Source organism: Anguilla anguilla, chromosome 12 (genome assembly GCF_013347855.1).
Source record: "Anguilla anguilla isolate fAngAng1 chromosome 12, fAngAng1.pri, whole genome shotgun sequence".
Classification (NCBI taxonomy): domain Eukaryota; kingdom Metazoa; phylum Chordata; class Actinopteri; order Anguilliformes; family Anguillidae; genus Anguilla; species Anguilla anguilla.
Genome location: NC_049212.1, coordinates 22714800 through 22740960, shown reverse-complemented (window position 1 = coordinate 22740960; position 26161 = coordinate 22714800). Strand labels below are relative to the sequence as shown.

The 26161-nt window shown below is 45.0% G+C and overlaps 1 protein-coding gene across 8 annotated transcripts in view; it reads right to left on the bottom strand.

The window, feature by feature from the left end:
• LOC118209036 (arf-GAP with Rho-GAP domain, ANK repeat and PH domain-containing protein 1-like) overlaps nt 1-26161 on the bottom strand; it is a 66269-nt gene that overhangs the window by 25053 nt on the left and 15055 nt on the right. For 5 of the 8 annotated variants that reach the window (XR_004761666.1, XR_004761665.1, XR_004761669.1 and 2 more), the window contains exons 2-13: nt 20467-21263; nt 12928-13061; nt 11285-11364; nt 10602-10714; nt 9966-10124; nt 9389-9458; nt 9016-9136; nt 8269-8444; nt 5977-6083; nt 4007-4206; nt 3483-3568; nt 2934-3116 (exon numbers count right to left, since the gene is read on the bottom strand). Coding sequence is in view for 2 of the 8 variants with exons in the window: in XM_035384141.1 (XP_035240032.1) it covers nt 2934-3116; nt 3483-3568; nt 4007-4206; nt 5977-6083; nt 8269-8444; nt 9016-9136; nt 9389-9458; nt 9966-10124; nt 10602-10714; nt 11285-11364; nt 12928-13061; nt 20467-21173 (2136 nt within the window). In the remaining 6 variants the exon portion in view is untranslated. Of the gene's footprint in view, nt 1-2933; nt 3117-3482; nt 3569-4006; nt 4207-5976; nt 6084-8268; nt 8445-9015; nt 9137-9388; nt 9459-9965; nt 10125-10601; nt 10715-11284; nt 11365-12927; nt 13062-17577; nt 17809-20466; nt 21264-21643; nt 21667-26161 lie in introns of those variants that run through there. The other 3 variants (XR_004761667.1, XR_004761668.1, XR_004761670.1) reach the window with 3 other exon arrangements.

Here is a 26161-nt window from a genome sequence, read left to right as displayed (position 1 = left end):
GGAGCAGGCTGAGTCTCTCAGACTAGAGAAAACAACAAAATGAGAGGACCAAAGAGAGTAGAGGTGAGCATGCCCCTCCCCCTCTGTTCATCATCAAAGATGATTGACAGTCACCAAAAGGAAATACAGTCACTCATACAGGTCACACAACCATATCACAATGGCACTGTGAGAATCGAAAAAGAGCAAACCATATCACCCCATCATCACGGCTCAGTGTACCTTAATGAAATAAGTGTGGAATTTACCTTTTTTTAAACACAAAACGGAGAAATAAGTTCCAAAGATACCGTTTTGAGCACCCCTGTGTCTAGGGGCGTCAGTTTGAGCCTTTCTTGCACAGCATTCCATTTATAGTCTATTTCCTCCAGACAAACCACTGGTTGCTGACATGCTGATATGATATTCTACTTGATTTCTCTTCTGGTTTCACTTCAGTTAAACGATACCTCTAACTGCCCTTGAGACACACAGCGCTGCTTCTGTATTCCTGTATTCCGTATTCTGTATTCTGTTCCCAATATTAAAATACACCACTCACAGCTGAGTGAAAACAAAACTAGCAAACATGCCACCATATGTAGAAGGTCTTTTCCATTCACTGAAGTGAAAAAGCAAAGTACTTCTTGAAACTGCTGCACAGCCCATGGATGATTAAAAACAGAAACAGCTTTTCTAAATCTGAAGACAAGGCAATGTTTAAAATGTTTAAATGAGACAGTAATTATGTTTAAGAGGTGGAAGGATCACATATCTCCATTACAGATACTGTGTAAGGACCCTCCTGGGCTAGTAGAGCCCCTCCTCACAATGGCCCAGGCAGTGATAAACAGCACAGTCATCTCAGAGACAAAAGCCCCGAAACAAGGCCGGGTCTGCAGGGTTTGCAGGGATTTCTTATCCCACTCGCAGCTCGCTCGTCGCTTTCTTTCCAGGCAATCTGCTCTCCCCGGCAACCTCATCAACCGTGTCAGCGCACAATGAAACCCTCGAGCAGAAGGCAACGGAGCACTGCCGCCCACTTTAAACCACCGTGAGTCACATTCACTAAACCCCTTCCCATCTGTGTACTTACTTATCTTACACTTTCATTACTCTTCTAAAGGATTAACAAAGACTAGTCATTTTGTTTCCCAGCAAGGAGATTACACACCTAGCCAGCTAGAGTATGTCCTCCACTGCGGTGCGGGCTATATTAGCATTAGTTCTGTTCAGGAGCCACAAGATACACACCAGATGTCAGACATGGATTGCAGTTACAATTTCAATAACTTTAATTATTAATTGTAATGATCATATTTACAATTAACATTGCCATGACAATAGTAATAGTAAATATTATAAAAGATACTATTATGAGATACATTTTAATGGCAACTAAAGATCACTTTTCCTATCAACGTGCTAAATAATCAAACCCCCACAGTCACTCTACAAGTATTTTGATGCCAGAAATGTGCTCATATAATTCAAAATACAAGTTCATGTACAAAATTTATAACACAATCTAAACCATATAATATTTCTTTTGAATGCTTACTTCTGTTTGAAATTACTATGTAAAAGGCCTTACAATTGTTCACATTAGATTCTGTTAATTATTTGACTATAAATAGTGAAATTCCGGCTTGTACTTTCTGTTTACTTCATTCAGAAGCTCTAATTATTATCTTGATCCAAAGCTGTATCTTCACTAATTGGCTCAGCAGTGAAGCATAGGTACAGATGACCAATCAAGTGTCTGTTTGTACTGCAGAATCAGGAAGGGGCTCCATTCAGGATATGACCAAAAATCCCACTATTCACCTGCGACTATGGAATCTGTAATTTTTCGTTTTATTCATATTGTAATTCTAATACACAACAACCTTTTTTTAATCAGGTCGCATTATCACTATCCCAGTGTTTCACCAAATGTCAATACATTTATGTCATAAGGTACATTCCATGACATCATGACCTCTTTCTATGTCAATCACTCTTGCTGCCACACAATCGCTTCTTTTAGCTTCCATAATCCTTCCCACTGTTCACTTGGGGGAATAAGCCAGGGAAATGACTAATGCCCAGACATTATAGTCAGGAACTTAATTATACACTCAGGAAATCCTGGTGTTTTTCCAGAATGGGACTCTGGTCCATGATTTTGAATATGAAGGCTTACTTCCACTAAAAGATGAGTGAACTGGTGCCAATTCACATTAAGCATGCAAGCATACTGTATGCAGCAAATCACACAAACACCTCACCTACAACCCAATGCTTCAGGGTGCACTTCCCCCCAGAAGGTTTACTAGTTCTCTTTTGTTCAACCAACTGATAGCACCTTTTATGGCAGAAAACATGGCATTTACAGTTACTCACATCCCAAAGAAACCATCTTCTTTGCTCATTAATCCAGCAATGCCATAACTGGCCTTGGCAATATGACTCAAGATAGACAGATCACAAAGATTAAAAGCTGCAGCAAGCAGACATGGCCATCAAACACTCATAGCCAAAACGAAGCCAGTAAATTTAGGGACTTTTTGAAATATTTGGAATTCCATAGTTCCACCATGTGAGTTTATTGGCCAATGCTGCAGGCCTGGAGTCTTGTGTGGCTATCTGTGTCAATTCCAAGTTACACCATACCAGGTCAAATTGTTGATGGATTCATAACGTTTGTGTGAAAAGCCATGCCTGGGGCAGGTTCTCCGGCTCACTGCCGCCATGTTTTTTTTTTTTAGTACAATACAATTCCATTTAAAAATAAACCAATTTCACTGTGGTTCCATTTAAAAATATATATATTTCTCTGTCTAAGCAATGGAAAAGCCAGTACGATCACTTTAAAAAGAGCTGGGAATGTGCATGTGAGTTCTGTGAGCCTAATGCGAGACACCTGAGAATTATGAAGTACAGCAGCCATCTTGTTTTGGCAGAAGTCTTACGTTGTCCAGCTCCTGCTGGTTGCCAAAGAGCTGGTGGTAGCGGCGGTACTTTCCCTCGCGGTACTTTGCGGTGATAAATCGCCGGCGGTCCTCACTGCAGCTGGACTGAGACAAGGCCTCACTGGGGGGAACGTTCGCCGCCCAGAAGTGGTTCGCCCGCTCGTTTCCTAGCAACTGGAACACCTGAAGAAACACAGATAACCTGTGAGCGCGAGACCAAATGTGCAAATTGTACATCTAGTCTAAGCAGCTTATTAACTATTGCTTAACTAGTTGTCTCACAAGGATTGTATAAAAGATATATGAACTGGTGTTTAAAGATAGAAAAGGTTTCATCTGTGTGGAAATGTCTCCATCAAACATAAGGAAACTGAAATTAAGTGAGCAAATACCTCACTGATCTCAGTAAATATTATTACATTGAGGTAGAACCACAAGATTATACTGCAAATGCTGTGCATATATTCTATTGTTAACTTTGTTCCCTCCCAGAGAGCTAAATCATAAAGTGAAGGAATGCTACTCTGTGCAAATTGTTGCCCCGCCTACCTGAATGAGCTCCTCCGTCCAGACTTTCTTGTCCATTTTCAGACTCCGAACTTTGGAGATGCTGGGTCCAAGACCACGATGCTCCCCTGGAAGAGGACCAGTGATAAAAAATACTGGAACAAAAATAATACTGAAGGTATTACTTTCCAGCACAACCTATACCATCCTTTTAATCAAACTGCAGAAAAGTATCTCCACCGATGAAGAGCTTTATCCACACATGAATGGAAAGTTACATGGTTATGTTCATTGGCTCTGACTCTAAGGTCTCAGCTTCCCAGTGGTAAGTAAAGTCATGTTGCAGGGTTCCCCGTGGAGTCCACTAAGGCGAGTGGATTCCATGTGGAAGCCAAGAATAATGGCTTTCCTATGGCAGCTAAGGTTACAGGGTTCCCAATGGCATATACTGTAAGTTTTCAGGGTCCCCAATGGAAGTTTATGGTTCTTTCTAGAAACTATGTTTACAAGGTTCCCTGTGGTTGCCAAGGTTACAGGGTTTAGGGCTCTGGGCCAAACTCCCTCACCTGCGCAGCGCTTGCAGAACACCACACACAGGTTAATAGCAGCCCACTCTGGTTTGGCAGCACCACAGTCAGCACAGAACTCATTGGACTCCTCAGACCAGATCTTCTTGGCCACCTCGTAGTTGGACAGGGCCTCCCCAATGGAGTTCCTCATGGCCTCTACCCACTCCTCCTTCTGCTGGTCCGACTCTGCAACAAAGCTGCGTCAAGGGAGACAAAGAGACCATCAAAAGCAGGCAGAGACGCCTCCACTTTAATAGCACACAAAGAGATAAAGACATTGGAGACAGTGCAGAGAGAGATATGACACCTACGCTGTTATGGCACATTGGGAGAGAGAGAGAGAGAGAGCAACACCAGTACAGCGCAGAGAGAGCGCAATTGTTATAGTGCACAAAGAGATAGAGGTATTTTTTATTTATATGAAAAAGTAAAATGTAAATAAATACCACTGGACACTAAAAGGAGAACGACCATTGGTACTGAAGTAAAAGCTATTAAACATGCAGCAGGAAATGACAATGACAAGATGTACAACTTGAGCACAGATAGGCCATAGGTACTGGCCACCATTGTCAATCCAGACTGCCTAGGGGACAGGCTGTGCTCAAACTGCCATTGAGTCAAAGGCAGAGAACTGCACTTCATCTTCAGTCAAATGAGCTGCACTTTGCACATAAATATATCAAAATGAGGAACTTGCATTTCCGATTGCGATGCTTATCCTGACTGAAAATGTTATTTTCGGCTGCTTTGGTGCAGAGAGAGGCATTAAAACAGAATTCATGGGAGCTCCAGAGAGGCCAAGTTTGTAAAAATGCCCACGACTGCACGTCGAGCCCTACGGGTCAGGTTACTCAAGTCTCAGCCACAGCATTAACCGACATTTCCCAGCAATGAGAAGTGGTGGGACACAAACTGCTTCATCCAGCTAGGGTAGGGAGGGCTTCATTCATTTATGTCACCCCGCGCATAGAGAGAAAGACAGGAGGACTGGAAATTCAATAAACAGGCTCCAGTGCACACATAAAGGCCAGCTAAACTCCCAAAACCTCCTCTCCCAGCTCGTAAACACTTGAGGAAGCCCTCGGGAGGGCGCGAGAGCCTGCTTTTGGAGCCCGCTCGGTTGGCGCACGGTCAGGTGCTGGCCCAGAATAGCGCGGCACAGACCCGCGCGCTCGGAGTGCCTTCCTGTTCCTGCGGGTCACATCCTGTCCAGCTAAGCCGAGTCTGACTGAGGTCACACTCCAGAGGACAATAGAAGCCCTTCTCTCTCGGACAGGGATGTGCACTCAGACAGAATAATGCAATTGTCTGTGTTTTCCACCCTAACAGAGGACACTCACAGCTCTCCACGGCCTACTGGAAAAGAACACTACCTGTTGTTTGCAGGATGATGGAGCAAATAAAATTCCATCCCCTGCAATATAAAACTCTTAAAATTAGACTACAGGGAGAGAAAAAAAACAATAAAGAAATACTTCAGATACTATAAAATCCTACGTGGTGATTAAAAGAAATACCAATGAGAGCTGCTGAGAAAATCATTTCATCAGAAAGTTATGTTACAGCACACATACTGATTCCTTAGTTGTATAATTCTTTTCACCATGCATGACACCAGGAAGTGATCATCAATGACACTCCGAATTACCATTAATCTCAACAATCTCAACATGGTCGTTTTAACAGAAAAACCCTCCCATTCTGTGTCACTCTTATCAGGTAGACAGTCACACTATACTTTTTGTTGCCATGACTCCTGACCTCTGCTGAGAGCTTCCAGTTCTCATAAGACCGTTCAGTAAAACATGGAAAAGGCAAGTCAGCTCTGTAAGGGCTGGTGAAATCAGACTCATCTGCATAGCCCTTAGGGTGTGGTCTGGTCAGACTCGTCTGGCTGTGTGCTAAGCTGTGGTTGGCTCACACTTACCCAATCACGCTGTAGGGAGCGGCAGGGCCAGACTCACCTGAATATTCTGTAAGGAGTGGTGAGGTCAAAAGCCCTCTTGTCCATGTCCTTCACATTGCCCACGTTCATGTCGATGGACGTGATGCCAATGCCCACTTTGTAGTCCTGGCACCAGAAAAACAGCAGAAACATACAGTGGCCTCAGTCTCCAAGCCAATCACAGAACAGCTGTGAACACCACCCACTGTCTGGGATTATGAGTTGCTATATTTCATAATCGCTTATGGGATTCACACACACACTAAGCAGCCTTAAACTACCTTTATTACCTTATGAACTCTCTATTTAAAAACACATGAGGGCACTAATGAAGAAAATCTACATTAAAGGTTTAGACCATGGATACTCAAATCTGATCCTCAAGTCCAGATCTAGCCCTGGTTTTTCTTTTCTCCCAGGTAATTAACTGACACCAATCAGATTCGCCCAGGCTGTCTTCACACATGACTCACAGGTAAAGGGATGGTAGAAAACCAGCAGGTCTCAGTCCACAAGGACCGTGATTTGAGTAACAGGGGCTTAGAGAGAGCTACCTTGCTCAAGACTACATCAGGAGTGGCTCACCTGAGCCTCAAACTGTCAGACCTCTGGTCAGACCTCTAGTCATCCAAAGGTCCAGAGTCCATGGCTCTGACAGCTACTTCCTCGTGTGGATAAGAAGCCTCTCATTTTATGAACTCTTGTTTGTTTGTTAGGCAGCCTTTTCTAAGCATATGCTCAATCACCCACAGTCGTGCAATTAGTAATACAGCCACCCACACTGCTTTAAGAGGCCTATTTATGGGCCTCTTTATCGTGGCACTTAAAACACTAGACATGCTATTATTAGCCTACTGTTCATTACCTACCCTTTTAAACAGGCAATCGCTCTTTAAACAATATACAGTGATTAGTAAAGCAATAATCACTAAATATGTTTTTACACTGTGAAACTGTTGTTTATCATCATTCTGCTCACTATATTATTTTGTATAAAATAATATAGCAGTAGCAGGGGACAAACACATATCTCACATTACATTGGATTAAATGATACATATCAGTACGTTTAAAATGAACTATAATCGTATTCAGATCAGTTTTACACGAAAATGTAACCACTGGAAATTAGTTGCATATCTAAAAAAAATTCCTTTAACAAAGAGGTCCGAACAGGCGAACTCACACTAATGCATCTTATCTTAACTGCTTTCCAACACAATAAATGTACCCTGATAATAAATTGTAAACAAACAGACACCTCTTTGGAAAATGTGGCGGTTGTGCAGCATTGGCCCAGCACTGTGGCATCAGCCCTTCCATCCCCACCCCACTCAGCTGGAACTGTACCATCTCACACCTACAGTTCAGCTGTAGGACACCAAGTAAAAACACACATTCCACAAATACCTCCTCAACTAAAGCCGTCAGAGCAGCGGAACGAGGGCTATTAAAACGGCAGCGCTGATGCGGGCCCGAGGAGGGGCAGGGACGGGGATCCAGGTTCATCTGCAGGGCTGGAAATGAGAAACAGCCCAGACACACATGGGAACCAGGCTCCAATGGGAGTTCTGCTCTCTGTCTGACCACCTGTGGCCACACGCACAAGCACACGCACACACACACACATACACACACACACACACACACACACGCACAAGCACACACACACACACACACATGCGCACAAGCACACACACACACAGGCATTCACAAACACATACGCTCTCTCACATACACACGCACACACTAACACACACACACTCCATAAGCCTACACAAACACACTTATATGTATGAACAGATGTGCACACACATTCAGACACAAAATGACAGAGCATTAGAGATGTTTCTCTCTCACACGCAGACATTTATATACTTTACAAAACTCGCATAAAAGACACACACACACACACACACACACACATGCACAAACACGTGCACACACAGACATGCACACGTGCGCAGACATACACACACACACATGCACATTCTCTCTGTGGCCACAGCTGCAGAATTCCTGTAGCCCTGACAGTTCCTCACACAGGGAGTGGCTATAACAACACTCCCTGATGCGTTTCTTCAGAAAAGAAACAGATTTTAACCTCCCTAGAACTGCACCCCGGTCATAAATTCTTCCATTGGCCAGTGGCTTTCAACCATACAGTTGATCTGAACAAGAAATTCAAAAAGGAAACCGCTGCATGAGTCATGCTTGAAAGTCAGCGGTTCACTCTCATTTGCAAACACTGAAGTGAATACATGAGCGGGGGGGGGGACTGGCGCGAGTGTTCACGCGTGCGGCTGCTGACCTCGGTGTTCTTGTACAGGTAGACCTTGTCTCCGCACACGACCACGTAGAGCTTGGAGCGCAGGCCGCGCAGCTCCAGGTAGCCCTGCCTCTCCACCGCCCCGGTGCTGGAATCCCTGCTCATGCGCCGCTCGCTCGTCGCCTCCTGGAGGACCGACGCCCACTCGTTTCTCTCCACTGAAAGGCACGCGCGCACAAACACACACAGCGGTCAGGGGGACAAACACCATCAGGCTCAACGTAGCTTTCAGAGGGCGCCGTCTAGACATGGCCATGTTCGAGGGCTGTAACAGAAAAACTCAACCTAACTTGCGACAGTACATGCTACATATACCAACCAATCAGACAGACCCTCACACAATTAACTTCTACATCCCTCCCCAACCCCCTGGCCCACCACAATAGTCCTGACACAGCATCTGTCTACTTTTTCGTTTGTGAATATCCAACAGTGCTTTTCAAATAATCCAATACAAAGAAAAGACCGCAGACCAAAAATCTACATAAAAACACTCAACGTCGCACAACTTCCTCTAACGATCAGAAAACTGTGCGTGTTTTTACTTTGTGAAAGCCGAAGTTACACAGTAAGCCTTGTTATTCTCAGCAAACAGGTTCATGAGACTGAATCCTCAACTCAAAGTAGAAGTTAGTGATGCATTTACTCTCTGAAGAGGAACAGGCCACCATATCATTATCAATACGCAAAAGACTTGTCTGTGCGCAGTCACGTGACCCTAAGACTCACCGTCGCTCTCGGCCCGGAAGAGGAATGTCCTGTTGTGTGTCACCACCTCAAACTTCTGGTCACCAATGTTGGTGATGCCGGTGATTGAGGACGTTGGTATGATCCTCTTTGAGTAGACATCCTGCAGAACACAAATTTCAGCATTTTGATACACACAACTTCCAGTCGAGTTAGCCTTAGGCCTGAAGAAACAGGCATGGTAGGTTCTAGAGTCTTTTGACTAAATACTGGCCCAGGATCAACAGACTGTCAGAGGGCTCTAAAACCAGATGACTGCAGTGTCTAACGGTTAGTACGTCGGAGTAGACTCCACAATGGCTTTTGTAAGTGGCTTCTGTGAGAAATAAATTAATTCAGTACGAAACACAATCACCTTCTCACTGTCAAAGTATCTCAGGTAGTCCGCGTCCAGTTTCACCCAGCGCTTCTGGTAGATCAGGGACCTGTGGAGAGAAGCAAAGCGCTACACAGATGCTCGAACATAACATGCTGTTCTGGAGCAGCACAAACGGCAAGAGAACAGAACTGCCCTAGCTCATTTAAACTACAATCTCCCATTATGCTCTTCTTTCCCTCCTGCCCACAACAATGCAAACACAAAGTCTGTCTGGGAAAATGAGGAAGTGGAGGAATGAAACAAACACTATCCATTTTGTGTATTAGCATTTTAAAAGGATTCATATGAGCTGATCACATGATCTGATCCACACACAGGCCTTCCAGGCACCCATCAATGAAGCGACAGTATCAGCACTTTGAAATATAAACATTAAACAAAACAGAATATACCTTCATGAACAGTGAGTCAGTGTTCCATCATTTTAAACTGAAATAGAAGTTCAGAGAACAAACAAGAGTCTCCTCTCTTACGCAGTTAAACTTCTCACAGTCTCTCTCTCATGGGGAACGTCCCTAGAAAAAACAAGGCGGGAGAGAAGCGACAAACGTACCCCTGAGGCGGGTTCTTGTCCAGCCAGCCCATTTTGATAACAGCAGTGAGCTGAGGCGTGAGGTCATCTCGGGTGTCCTGGGAGGGGACCCTCCCCACTGGGGGTAGGTAGATGCTCTCCTGGTCAGCGCTAAGTCTGGAAATGACCCAAGACCTCTGGCTAGCACAGAGAAAAGTCAACTAAGCTGTGATGACATGAGAGTATACCACACAAGTACCTGAAAACACAACCACACACACACACACACACAGTCACAAACACACAGTCACAAACACACACACACACACACCGTCACGAACACACACACACCCACACACACACACACACACACACACACACACAGTCACACACACACACACACACACAAAGTCACACACAGTCACAAACACAGACACACACACACACACAGTCACATAAACCCATGAACTAGAAGCAAGCAGAGCTTGCTGAATACAAAAGTCTTAAAATATTGGCGGCTAATTACCAGCAACGAGATTATATGAGATTACGAGATTACCGAATGAGATTATATTATACCATCTCCACTGCTTACTAACACATACTTAGAAAGCATGCATGTGATTGAGGGCAGCACCCCAGGGAACCAGAGGCACGCCCCAGAGAAGGGCCGCTCACCGGCAGGCTGCAGACTCGTAGGGCGTTTCGCCGTCGTCATCCAGGAGCTCGTCTTCGCTGCAGAGACTGCTGAAGCGTTTCGGCTCCGGCCTCGGCACAAGCAGAAAACTGTCCTGTTGAACAACACATCCATGAGTCACGCAGGAGCAGGCGAGGCCAATTCAAGGTCTGCATAAAAATCTATGTCATTTAGAGTAACGAGAAAGCGCGTACATCATTTTGGCAATCCAATGATTTGGCCATTTTCAATCAAATAGCTTGGAAAAACAATCTTCTTGAAAGTACAAAAAACCAAAGTTCCGGCCTTTATTTATATTGGACTACAGATCAAGGACATTGCAGAGTCCAGAAATGCGTTTGTCAGGCACATTATTCACTACATGAGGAGTATGAGCTGGGCAGAGCACCGAAACCCCAACACACACACACACGCACACACACACACACAGACATAGACACACACACAGACACACACGCACACAGACATAGACACACACACACACCGACATAGACACACACACAGACACACACGCACACAGACATACAGACAAACACACACACAGACATAGACAGACACACACACACACACACGCAAACACAGAAACACACATGAAAAAACACACACCCGCACACACACTCACACACACAGAAATACACACACACACACACACACACAGACACACCTTCTCTGCCATGTCTACAGGCTCAAAGAAGAGTGGTTCTGGCTCCTCATAGTCCTCAGAGCTGTTGGTGGAGTCAGATCCTGACAGAGAAATAAGAGGGAAAGCCTGAGGAACAGCCCAATGCAACCAAGACACACTACAGCAATAGCACACACACAGGAAACATAAGTGCAATGCCCCATATGACCTGTCCCTCCCCCATTAAAACACATACACTTGTCAAAGGAAGCCAGGAATGAAACAGGAAGTCTAAAAGTGCACAATCAGGTTTTTCATCTTCTTCACATCATCTAGATTGGATCCTAAGGCAAGAGGACTCTGTTAAAGCAGAACAAGGGTTCAGAAACACATTAGTATTATGAGTACATTTCAGAAACGACACACCACACCATGCACAGTTGACTCGCTGGTCTACAGCACACGTACAGAGACACATGTACGCACACATATGCATGTACAGAGCCTCTAATGCAACCAGAGTGTACAGTAAACTACACAAAGACTGCAGCAAACAAAAACCTCATCAGGCCCCACAGTCCACATTCACCCCACATCCGCACCACCCCCCTCTCCCGCCTCGGTCTTGGCGCTGAACACACACCAGGAAGACGGACAGGGGAAGAAGAACAGAGCGGGGGGGTTGGGGCGGGGGGGTTGGTGGGCAGCGCTACAGGAAAGCAGCCTGGCCCCACTTCGCTGCTCGAGTCAAGCGCTGCCAGCTACGCTGACATCATTCCAGCACAGGCCCGGTGCGTGCGCTTCCAGTGACATCACCCAATAAGCGCATCACAGCAATAACCAGCCCCTGGCTTTGCGCTCGGTCTTGGAAGTGAGAGCACCGACTCCAATTACGATCTGGCGAGCTATGCAATGCATTTGCGGCGCAGATGAACAGCTTCACAGTTTATTTCCTTTGCCATTTTTCTTGATGGCTTCTCATCATTACTCAAATGCCTTCTGGTAATTATGTTTTCTTTATGCATGCGGCAGCTCTGGTGTGCAGGGGAAGGAAATGTTTACGCTTCTACTCAACACAATCCCAATGCGCTTTCTGCTTTGCTGAGCAGCAAATTAGAGCTTTTTCTTTCCAACAAAAAATTTTCGGTGACATCACAATTGAATAGCAGTGCAAGAAGTGACACTCGCAATTGCCTCAAGAAAATAAACCGATCGAAAATAGAATGAAAACAGAATAAAAATCACAGTGAAGGACATTTTGACTTCGCTGAATCTGGATTCGCGGAGACTGAAAGTTTTTTGTAAAGGCCCTGAGGTCAAGCCGACGGGTTTACCCACATTTTTGCATAAAAGAACATTTTAAGCATACACAAGGCAATTATTCAGACACAGCGGCAACACTAACAGCGTTCTCAAAATATATTATTTTTAAACATAGTCAATCACAACTTTAAATACACAGGGTACAGTAACAGAACAAATGTGCACACATCTAAAATGAAAGTCAGTTAAAAATAGAAATGGGGAAAAAAAAACTTTAGAAATGATCTGCATCATTTACTCTGTCCAGACAACTTCCATGCTGCTTTTGTGGCGGACAAGAACCAAAGGAAAAAAAAAACAGAAAGGACAAACAATGAAAGCAGGATGTACGGGAAGGGGGGGGGGGGGGGTGGGTCACTCACTGGATTGTGGGGGCGGCGGCAGGACGCTCCTCTTGGGCAGGGCGGGCACGGTGCTGGGCTGGCTGGCCACCTTATCCCGGGCCGGGACGTCCGGACCTCGCTCGGGCTCCTGAGGCTCGCGCACCGGAGCGACGCTGGTGAGAAGGACAGAAGAGTCCTCAGTTACCACGGCGCCCTCGGGCCGGGGCTGCGCCTCGAATAACCTCCGCAGCCTCTTCATTCCTCCGCTCCGACCCCAGTCCCGCCGCCTCGCTCCCTGGGCGCGTTCCCGCTCGCCCTCTCGGAACAGGAGCTGGGGGGGAAGGGGCCGGACGGCGCGTACCTGCCTGAGCGCAGCGTTTTGGGGAAGGTTCCTCCCCAGGCTGAGGCCCAGCTGTAAAGCGGGGGACGGCTATGAGCCCGGAGCAGCCCCACATTAGAGAGCCCCGGGTGGAAGGGGGTCACTGCCCCAGGAATTTGGCGTGCTGGGCCGAAGGCCGGAGGGCAAGAATCTCACACTGGGTTCACGGTCGCCATGGCATCGCATACGAGCAGGGCGCCCCCCCCAATCCATTTCCAACAACGCTTGACCTTTAACCCTCAACCCTGCACTTCATTCCCTTGACTGCGAGGGACAGGCACAGAATTTGCTACACATTCCCTAAGAAAGGTCTTCAGATGCATGACTGAGAGCAGACAGGCTAATGCAAAGGCTAATGCATGAATTTTTTTACAGTGCAGAACACAGAGCAGGGCCCTATGAAAGTATCTGCTCTGCGTTTAAATGGCATAAACCTTTCCCCATTTTCCCACCTGCTGGCTGAACTTCCTGATCCTGACAGCCCAATGCGCCTCACTGCAGAATGGCAACAATGCCTCCGTATATTCCTACCGAGCAAACAGGAAAAGGCCGGCGGGTAGGGAAGGCGTGGGCTAAATTTAACCTCCCTTGCATCCGTCAAAGGGCAGTGATTTTATATGGGTAAATGGCTGCTGGTTCAAATCCTGAGGCTTGCAGGCTCTCCCATGTGCTCGCTCCGCCATCTTACATTTCATTGGTCTCCAGAGAACGCCGTCAGCTTTCTCTGGCTCCTCGCATTCCTTGTGAAGTTCGTTTTATGGCCCCTGTGCGCTGTCTCCTAAATGAAGGTCTTCAAAAGGGATAGCTGTTTAAAAAAGTACTCCCAGAGGTCATCAATAATTCACACAGCCAGCTCACGTACATGCGTGCGATATGCGCAAATATAACTCATACCAAACTGGCGTTACTGCACATGCCGCCAATGGGTCCATGCCTCAAAATCAGGAACATAAGGGCACTGAAAGCTGTGAATATAACACAGTTTTCTGGCAAATTCTCTCAGTGAGTTTTGTATAGGACTTCCTTTTTGCCTAAGCGGACACAGCTTAACACTGCACATGTCATTTGACCATTGACTCGGTTTAAGAGGACAGCTGCTCGGAACACAGACGCTCTGAAAGGCCGATAATATAAAAAGTGTGACATTCAGCATGAAAGCGGCCTCCATTTTCTTGTAAATGGTCCTCATGTCCTTTCAGCAACATCACGTCCTTGCATATGGCAACATGTCCAGCTGGGAGCTAGCAGGTTACAGTATTTCCCCCTTATCCCAGGGAAAATTTAGCTCACCATGAAAACATCAAATACTGCAGCACTATCATTGTTTTAAATAAAAGGATAACAGGTTTCCTGGGTGTTGTTCCTCAGTGCTAATCCCATACTAGTGCTCACCATGACAAACACAATGCACAAAATCACAATGAGGACAGAACAGGGCAATACTCAGCGCTATTAGTGAGAACCGGTAAAATCAGTCTGACAAGGTTTCCGCTGCGTGAAAACAAGAGTCCAGGAAAAGCTTCTGGCTGGACCAATCAAATCTTTTAGAATCACTGATGCAGGTACCAAGCACATATATCAGGCAGGTCATTGTCACATGCAACAAATGCCTCGCTGGGGGGGGGGGGGGTTGGGGTGTTTGTTTGTACTGTTTATTAAACTGTATTGTAACTAAGGTTACTACATTTTTCTGCACAGACAGAGTTCACATTTTGTGTTCGGGCTTTTTATTTATTTATTTTTACTTTGGCTGTGTCTCTAGATGAAAATGAAGTCGGTACGCCACTTTTCACGTCAATCTGTACTGGCGACAGTGAGAATGAACAGAATGCAAAAGGGCAAAAAGTCTCAGTTACAGACAAACCTTTATGCTGTCAGAATGATGAGGATAATATAATCACACACTAAGGGCTTTAAAGTTATTGGTGCTTGATATCCAAAATGCCCTCATTTCTAAACACAATGATTTTCAGCAATGTCAATTAAAGTAAGTAGGCCTAACTGTTAACCATAACTATAACTAGTTACTATAACTATAACTATGGTTAACTAACTAATGTTATGGCAACATATCTTTGGTTCAGTTTCTCCCTCCTCCTCTTCTAGCCTTCTTTTTTTTTAAAGAATTGTTCAGTACTCATCTCTGTCAAAAGTGAAAAGTAAACGTTTTCATTAGCTAACATTAATATCTAAGATAATGTGAGCTGGGTGAACGCTGATGCTTGCTAAATGCTACCTAACATTAATCCAAATAATGCTGATAACTTTGCAGTCTTGGTAAGGACAGAGGACAAGTTCTTTTGAAGAAACGATGCATAAGGGCTAAATTATACAGAATTTGAAAAACGTAAAGTATTTGGTAACCGTGCACAGATACAGTCACATGACTGCCTGAACACAAACGAAACCAGAAGGACACTGTGCTCCCTGCTCTGCTCTACATACACCAGCTACGATAGGAAGGGGGGATGGCTAGCTCACACAGGGAAATGAGAGTCAGCTGTATGCCACTTTGACATTTAAAAGAAAAAATAACAAAGACAAAAGTATAGAGTAGAAATAAGCAACTAAATACTGAAAAAAAATTTTGGGCAGGGGAAAATATATTTGGGCAGGCCTCCCAAATAAACTCATTGTATGGGAAACACTGCTTCAGCACAAGGTGAAAACAACTGGTCTCTATTACTAACCTTTCATTTATTTTGCTATATTATTACAAAACAACAACTTCCCAACAATTATGCACTCCAAAACCAAACAAGGTCTCCTCTTGATGGCTACAAGAGGCTACAAAACAAATAGTGATAAAAACGACAAAAGGCAAAAGCACATATTTTCTACCTTCCATTACAGTGCTGCTGATATTCACTTATTTGAAACATCCTCTTGCTTTCTATAAGCCACCTCACACAACATTCTCCAACACAGTGGATTAAACAAGATTTATGCACCAAACTGCCACAATCTAGCTATCCAAATAATGTGTATTAGTGAGCTACTCATACAAATGCATCCCTGGTCTTGCCACATCTGGATGAGAGACTGATATAACGAGACCTTCACTGCTCTATATAACCTAACTTAAGACGTAAAATGCATAACCTGGAAAAAACAGGTATCAGTGCAAACAAAGGAACAGGAAACAGGCCCCAGTGGTGAAGACCGCAGTGGTCCCACGGAAGCTCTCGGCCATGCTAGCCGTTAGCTGCAGAGCGCAGAGAATCAGAATGGTTTGCGTCATTACTAATCCCATTCACGGAGCATTATCTTAAATTAGCATTTCTGTTTCAAACCAACTGTCAATCATATTTGGGTCCCGTGTACTGAGCCAGACTAGAATTAATAATATTCTTGAACATAATAATATTTCACCTGTTTAAGCTCAGATATGACCAGGCACCACATCTAAAACCTCATGCTGCCCATTGTGTTCATTTATGCATATTTCTTTACATGATTATGAGAAGCAAATATAAGTTGACAGCAACTAACACAAGCAACCAAATCGTACATGAACAGTACTACAGCGTCTGCCTTTCCATCTGGTGGCATGAGACACATGACCCCTTGCATTCCTCAATCTAACCGAATCGCGTAGAGAGGAGGTCACCGCGACCCTGTGAAGAAGCGTCAGGTACACCAGGCATTCCTGCCCCCCGCGCGTATCGAGCACAGAGATGGGGCACCCATGGTCAGAGCACCCTGCTCATCAACAGCTGGCACGGGGGCGCCGGAGCTCCCAATCTCACTGCGGCAGGGTCGGCCTCGGAGCGCTCGCCCCGGGCCGTCCGCACGGCCAGGCTCGGGCGTCGTGAGCTGGGTTCACGCCGAGGTCACACAAGTTCAGCTCTGTCGGGAAACCGAGGTCACGGGCAACCCTGGCACAAACTGTGGATGGAGAAACACACGCCGCAACCGCTGGGCCGCTGGGCGTTCTGATGCCCTCACTGAAGCCATTCTACAACCTTACTCTGCCCACTGCTCTGCTGATGCTGCCAGTTAATAGTGTACAAAACCTCAGGAACCTTCCAGCAACAAGACCATCTCGGTCTGAACCACGGTCCTACTGCCGGTGACGTGACTGCTTGTTGATAGGCAGACCATAAAACCTTTACCATAACGTATATTAGCAGCATAAAAGTTTGGAGCCTATCAAACCTAATTTGCCCACATAGGTATGAAGAGATATCCTTCCTGCAGGGTGCTGAGGTTTACTGTACTTGTTTGTTTGTCGTGGTAAATGCGCTAAGGCCGGCAGGTTCCTCAGCTGCACTGTAAGAATGGAGGGGACCCTCTGTCGCTCCACTCACCTGTCCAGACTTGTCCAGCAGAACTATTCCAGAGAGTAAAAACAAACAAGCGCCCTTCTTTGTTCCGATGACGAGGAAAGAGGAGAGACGCACCAATTCCTCAGGGTGCTTCCCGGTGAGAGGAAAGGGACTGAAGTCTGCGAACTGAACTAAGTGCACGGCGAAGGCAGAGAGGAAGCTGAGAGAAATTTTAGCCTAAATGTTTGTGCTAGGCTTGGTGCTGCAAGTCACATACTTCCTGTATCGCAACCCACTCTCTCTCGCTCGCTCATTCTTTCTCGCTCTCTCTTGCTCTCTCTCTCTAACTCTCTCAATGTAAATAGCACCCTCCCCCCGCCACACACACACAAAATATGCTAAGAGGCAGAGAGCATACAAGCACATAGTTACAAAGAAAGATCAAGCCCCCAAGATACCCATAATGCATTAGTGAGGTTAAGTGATCGCTTAAGAGATAAACTGGAATGCCCCGTTTGACTGGGCCCTTGTCAGTCTAATATGGCCAACCCAATAAAGTGCTCAATCTGTTGTGGTCTATGTCATTTGTATTGGTTAGGCCTGTGGGTAAGAGTAAGAACACTAGTCGGATGCACATGTCGTAACACATTCATTTTGTACATTCATATAGGTGCCAGCTATGCTATCTTTTAAAGACTTTACATGTTTTGTCAGCACTGCAATGAAGGTAAGTCTCATGTTTTTTGTGTTGTAACCTCTGTCATTTTAAAGTGTTCACTGTTACACAACCCATGTATTATGAGCACATAAAACTGAATAGATTCTGGGCATCGCGCACACAAAGCAGCCAGGTGCTAAACAGACTGAGGAAAAAATAGAAATGAAATGTGGCAAAATGGGAGTTTTAAAAGCGCGTTGCTTTGAAGAGACTCACGGCTCTGAAAGCATCCCTTTCAATCATGTCAATGCAAAAGCACCACACTGTGGCTGTTATCCTCCCGTCAGCATGAAGCAGCTCACTGTACCACAAATCACACTATTCAGCGAGGTAACCAAGGTTACTATTCACCAGGGATAACCAAGTACAAAGAAACAATTATCACTTTGGCAGGGTACAGATTTCCTACATGGTCTCATTTTGGCCAAGCTGAGTGCAAGGACAACAGCTTGATTAGAAGTTAGAACCCCTTACTTATTTGAGAAGGAAGTACAGCACCAGGATGACAAACCATCAGGAAATAAGAATTCCACTTCCCAAGCACTTTCCTGGTTATCAGCTTGACAGATCAGATGAACAAACTTCCGGGTTGGTGAATGTTATTAACTTCCCGTGGTGACATTTGATACGCAAAACCGATACGCAAAAACAACAATATGCAAAAACAACAAAAAACAAAAATGAAACATTGCCCTCTAGTGGCAAAATTGACAAATGTATTATTTTCAGCAAACATGCAGAAAAAGTACACAGATGTCTTGTTTCATTCTTGCTGCATCACTTCATTTTTGTCATAACTGAATGACCGCATTTGCACTACTGAAGAGTCTACACAAAGAGCAAAAAGTAATGAACTATAACGATGCCTTAATCTGAGCCTGGTTTCCTCTACAGGAAATGCTTTCATTCAGTATGCTCCAGTTCCATTTAGGCTTTTTCTTTTCTTTTTTTTCCTCTGAAAAGCAGCCAGCAGCAATATCCACGCAGTGGCACCATTTAAAATATGGACACATAAAATAAAACAAATACTATTTGTGCCAAATGAGAAACTGCAATTACATATGAGAAATGTCTCTCGCTCACAAATACACACTCCCACTCTCCTGACTGGAAGAGGGAAACTGCAATTACATATGAGAAACGTCTCTCGCTCACAAATACACACTCCCACTCTCCTGACTGGAAGAGTGCGGGAAAGTAATCTATCATGTTTTCATCCACTGAATTCTCCACATGACCCAGACCAGCCCAGAGTCACAGACACCGGGCATAAAGGCATGATTTCGGTAAAGGAGAACAGCGGGGTCAGGGGAACACAACTGAGACGTGTATGTGTCTGATACAGCATGAGACATTCGCTCTAACGCTGTATCAGACTACTCTTCTTAAGTCTGTAATTCCCACAAACCACGTGACTTCTCTATTCTGTACCGTTTTTAGCGAGCTTGTGCAACTTTGGGTTTCTCAGATTAGTCAAGTGGCAGAATTACAATCTACAGACTAAGAATACATTTTCACAAAACTTTCTTCCAAAATCATTTTTGATAATATATTAATAACCTTACATATTCAGCGTTAACATTTGTGCGTGAAGCTATAAATTCACATTTGTTAGCTTTTGACCTCCAGAGGGCCCCCTCACCAAAGACTTTGCAGTCAGCAATAACAAACCCACTTATTTTGTCTCAAGCTTCTTGTTATGCTTTGAATACCTCACAATTCCCAGTCTGCACATCACCGTGTCAACAGGGTTTGTGTACCTCCACTACAACTGAGACTTTTCAATTTAATTTTATTCAATTTGAATTTACTATCTGACAAAGACAATGCACATGAATAACATTCCTGCGTATGTGCCAGAGTTAGCCAGGGATGCTAATTTTCATCTGTAGTTGCTGGGCTGCATGTCTTCGGTCACATTCTGGTAACATTCACCATATATCTCTGCAGAACATCTAAAACCAATTTTCGACCAAAACACAATCATGAATTAACTACTGGCATATCCATATTTAAGGCTAAACTGTCTTTCATTCACAATTCATTCAAGGTTGACATGTCAAAGCTTTGGGACGTGCCCCCTAACCGAATGAGGCTTTTCCTTGTCATCAAATCAAATTTAACACAAATTGATGATTGGCACCTGTAAATGTCACTGAACATTGGCTGAGGCACCTCAAGACGAGGGCTACTGCATAAAAAAAGTCACTAACCTGGGTGTGGGTGGAGTCTTGGGCACCACAATTCTGGGAGCGGGGATAGGGGGGCGCCGCGGCAACGGAGGAGGGCCGCGGGGCTCTCTGGAGGCTGCCACAGGGTAGCATTTGGGTGGCAGCGGTGGCACTACCATGTCCCCCTGTCCCGAGGTGGAACACTGCTCGCTGTGAGGCGCCTGCTCTGAGGCAGAGGATGAGGAAGAGGAGGAAGACGTTGATGGGGACAGGGAGACAGGGGGTGGATGCTGCTGCTCGAGGGGCTGGAGCAGCAGGGTCTCCGGGCGCGACCGGGGAACAGGTGCTGGGGTGAACTTGACAGGGGGTTGGTTTGTGGTGACCCTGGGTGGGATAGGGGGAGGGGCGGGGCAGCGATCGGGGTATTTAGGGCTGCGGGACTGCGCCGGCCCCAGGCCCTCGGCACCCTCACGGCCGCTCGAGTGGGAGGGAGAGCGCAAGGTGGTCCTCTCCCGCGGGATGGGCCTGTCGCCCTCCTGCCCCTCCGAGAACATCTTCTGCAGGCTGGCCAAGATGCGCTTCTGGTGGCCCGGCAGGACCACGCCCACCTGCTCCAGGTCGCCGGGGGTCAGGCTGCGGCACTCGGACAGCGTGCCGTAGCCGACGCCCTGGAAGGCATGGGCGTACTGCTCCAGCCGCAGCACGGTCAGCCACTCGGACACGGACAGGAAGTCCGCCACCGACGCCATGGCCGAGCCGCGGAACTCTTCGGCACTGAGAGGACCAGGCGATTAAGGCGCAGCCAATCCCGGCATCACAAACCCCGCACGGGACGCAACCTAAGAAGAGGGAAAAACAGTCAGCAGGGTCCTAAGCTCCGCGCTAATACCAGAGCACAAACAGCCACGCGGTTTCATAACAGGAGAACACCCCGTTCTACATTCCTACTTAGGCTACTCAGCATCAAAGATACTGAACATTACCAATCAAAGATTGCTCAGCACAGAAATGAGTTATTCGTTCCAAAGCACATAAACAAACAGAACTCTGACCCTGAAGTGCCTCCGCTCTGATTTTATTCAGTCATTTAGGATGTAGGCTAGTGGTTAATCAATAGTAGGACGTACAGTACATTTCTTTCTGTCACTCAGTTCCAAAACAAGAAATGCCATACATATAGTGAAGTAAGTCAAGTCAAGTTAATTCTGACCATACATACCACAGTACAATATGTAACTGGCAGTTTCCCCATATTAGTCAGGAAGCAGTTGCAGAAAAGATTTTTCAGTCTAGATGCAGAGCCAGTGTTTGCCCACTCTAGAATAGCACCCTGACAGTCTGAGCCACCCAGAGGCCCCGCCCCCTCCCTTTCTGAGCCACCCAGAGACCCCGCCCCCTCCCTTTCTGAGCCACCCAGAGGCCCCGCCCCCTCCCTTTCTGAGCCACCCAGAGGCCTCGCCCACTCCCTTTCTGAGCCACCCAGAGGCCCCGCCCCCTCCCTTTCGGAGCCACCCAGAGGCCCCGTCCACTACCTTTCTGAGCCACCCAGAGGTCCCGCCCCCTCCCTTTCTGAGCCACCCAGCAGCCCCGCCCCCCAGCACATTATCAAATGCACACTGAACGGGGGAGTTCAGGGCTATGTGTGACCTGAAGTGAGGTAAAGTAACGCTATGGTTAAGGTACAGCCTCATCTCTCTTGGCACTGGCTCTCCAGCATCATTGATATGTCTTCACACGGCTCACCCACACCGCTGTCAAAGCACATTTACAAAACTTCACACAGATGAAATTATGAGCACATTTATGTTGGGGACAGAAAGAATGCTTTATGTGCGCAGAGCGCAACTGGTTGCTCAGTAAAATGACACCAGACTCCTGCAAAAAGAGGATGGGATTTCACATTTGGCCGTTTCAACAGAACACGCGCAAATCAGGAACATCCACAACAGGAAGCTGTTATTGTGTCATGGCTAAAATAGAATTGCACACGTTTCTCATTCAAATTTTAATACAACATATATCCTAAAGTACTGTACATAATTTACACAGCTTGCTTACTAACATTGTTTGTCTACATCTGGTCAGGCGATGAAAAAGCACAGATTTTATAGGAAATCGTAAAGGATGAATATATGAGGGTCGTTATAGGGCACATTCGTGTGAAACCAGCTTTAGTCTGGCTTCTGTGAACATGAGACTTTTACTACTACTGGTGGCAGACAAAATATATCTTACACTCTCCTAAAGTTAAGTTCTGCTTCCCCTGGATGCAATGAAATATCCTTAGCAGAAACAAATATGTCCACATAAAAATCCCCTTGAACATGTGCTTCAATGCCGAAGACTACTGCAATCACACATTTCCAGTCCTCCAATAGTCCCATGGTTAACATCATACACAATATCAGACCAAAATGACTACCGTGTCACATGGTTTTGAGTCTGACATGCGTGGCGTTACTCCAGTGCCATGTCAAAGTTACCAAATTTATCGTGAAGTAACATTCGCTAACCACATCCCTTATTCTTGTGCTGCCGTCTTGCATGGGTGATAGAATGAATCTGCCATTTACTGGAAAAAATATCACTCAATATTCAGGTTGACTACAGGCTCTTGTCAGAGCCTCAAATTCATTTTAACTGGTTTAGTTTTATGGAAATGTCATTATGTATTTGAAAATAATCCCCATGATAAATGTTTAGTTGGATGTACCCTTAAATAAATGTAACTAGATGAACTAACTCAATTAAACACCCCAACACATTATTGAATGCTCTATTTGGTAGCCTACATCCAGCACACTCAGTGTCTTCGTTTAGCCGCCTCACAAAAAATGCGTCATTTCAATGGAGAAACACCAATAAACTGTGATATGGGTGGAGCCCATTTTCAGTGTTCAGTTTCTCAGAATGCCAATGCTTCATCGGCCAAACAAGAGGAACTTGTGGGCACTGCTCATCAAGCCGGTAAAGTAAGGTCACAAGCAAGCACAAGAGAATGCATCACAGATTCCTCTTACACGTTCGGCTGAAATTCAGACCCAGGGATTATAAAAGTCCACTCAATCGTATACAATCATTTGCAGGAACCAGAAGGTCACAATGCAAGCAGTTTCACTTGGGTTCCTGAAATTAGACTGACAAAAGTTTTGGATTGAGCAGGGTTTCTGACTTTACGCACCACAAACTCTAAGAACTGTCCAACGGTACGGCTCTCTCTCTCTCTCTCTCTCTCTCTCTCTCTTGCATTCTGACAGGAATTAACCTACAGGGTCCAAGTTAAACTACGCGGTTGTTTCCTGCACTTGGAACTGTACTTCCCTCTACGGTTTTCAACACACTTGTTCCTGGTTTTGGTTATACGCTTTGTTGTACGTCGCTCTGGATAAGAGCGTCTGCCAAATGCCTGTAATATAATGTAATAGAATTGGCTCTGGTCCCTAACGGTGACAGCAAGAGTGATGCCATCCCCCAGCAGTAATGGAGCCATTTATTTAAAGTTGGAGGTGGCCGAGTTATATCATCTTTAGAGGAAGAGAAAGCAGTAGGAAGAGGAAAGCTACACCTTACCTGTCAGTCACAAACCCAGTTTCCAGAAACACTTATCCTCAATAATAAATCAGGTCACGGTTTTCAAAAAACACTGTGGCGACGCCCAACCCATCCATCCACCAACGGAAAAGGGAAGTTCAAAGATTGCATTTTATACATCAATCCATTCTTTTGAATGAGTGTACTGGTGGTGCACTTCCTAAATGTGTCCTATGTATAGTCTTCCATCACTATTTGAGAAAAATGTGGCTTCCACATTGATTTCTTCATGCATAATTTCTTTCTTCTCTCTTAATTTAAAAATATACACACATATACACTACTTGTCAATGAGTAACTGTCTTGCAATACTTTTTCCAAAAGTAAACAATATCAATTGCAGGCCAAGCTGCCAGGTTTTCTACATAAGGGAAGCTGGTGTTTGCATGGTGTCATGGGAAATGTCTGAAAGAAAATTAGCAACCAAATGTTCTACCACGGCTTATTATGAGTGGTGCACCAGTCATGGAAGCCAGATCACAAAAGAATATGTTGTGGAGTGTAAAAAGAAAACTAGCAGGATATAAATAGTGGCAATATTCACATCAGCTTGACTCATACTGCTGCTGGTCACCTCGTGTCTTTCCAATCACAAGACCTTATTAGGACAGCCGGGGGACCAAGGCCACGCACTGTGAGATACGGATGGTCGTGAGGTCACGTGACCCTCCGACCCCCCGTTCCGCGTTATGGCTGGAAATACGGCTGCCTGTGCAGAGTGCACTTACACACAGTCCTTACAGTGTGCAGGGTATTTATAGGCCTACTTCCATTTCTCCCTCCCTCCGCTGTCTCACAACATACAACTAACCTTCCCACGCATTAAAAATAATCACGTGCGATTCTCCCTCCCTCGTCTAAAAAATGACCAGTCATCAGGATATAAACAACCAGCTGACATACAGCTGTATGAGGGCAATAAACACATTCTGGCATTCCTTACAAAACAAGGGGAATTCACACAGATGTTCTGGCAGTGCCCTTTTTTATGAAAAACGTTTTCTACTTTTTTCCAGCCATAACTATGAAAGTACAACAGGAGAGGTTCTGAGCTATGGTCACAATCTTTGTTCCCCAAATGTTTTTCATAAACCTGTTGTCATGACAAGCAGGAACTGATTCTTGTATAAATATTAACAGTATGTCAATTCCTACCTAAAAAGATCCTTCACTGCATTGCGCAAACTAGGCTAAATGTTTCATGATTAACAAGTTGTCAAACCAAGCCATGGAAAGACAATGGCCCACATTCAATCAAAAAATTTCCCTTAAATTCTGCAAAAAAGTTTATTTTCATTAAGTTTAGCATTAATTGTTAATTATGTTTATTTCTGAACCCACAGAACACACTGTGCTTGTGAAGAAAAAAACTGCTTGTTCATAATAATTCAATCAATCAATAATAATTCATAAGCCAAAATTGAGAACAAACATTCATTGAATGCAGACCGATATGATGATCACCAGGCTATTATAATAATTATGAAGTAGCACACGGAAAGCGTTTCACATTATTTGATGTCACTTTAAATAGGAAAAACAGGATGTTTTAAAGCCATAAATACACATTTATGCAATTTACATTGCATCCGTTCTTTCATGTCAGTAGTGAACTACAGGCTAACCTCTGAGAGTTAAGGTTGGCGTTCTACCATTTTAAAAGGGAGTCTTTTAGCAAAACTACATGACTGCCACATGAATCTTATTCAATATCCACACAGAGAAATTCCAAGTTAGGAGTTACATGGCATCACAGTGCACATAACCTATTCTCTCTGTTTCAAAAACCAAGCTTAAAAGATCCAGACTTTTAAAAATGTTTCACCAGCATATTAATTTCTGTGCAGTTTCTGAAGAGCTATGCCCTCCCTTTTCCTCATGGTGTAATGAGTGTAAAAAGCAACAGAAAGTTACTCAAATATCACAGTTTAAAAGTTCAGGCATTTATTTCTGCTGAAGACTGTGTGGACTCAGTATTCACAGGGCCGCTGAACTGACAAGCAAACGTGTGAACTGCAAGTGTGAACAAAGTTTACCCCCAGCAGACTTCTCGCTTGTGTCATCGAAAAAGAGGAAGAGGACAGAGGCTTGATATCACTCTGCCTTCATCAGTTCAAAATTATGTGCATTATACATCATTCATTTC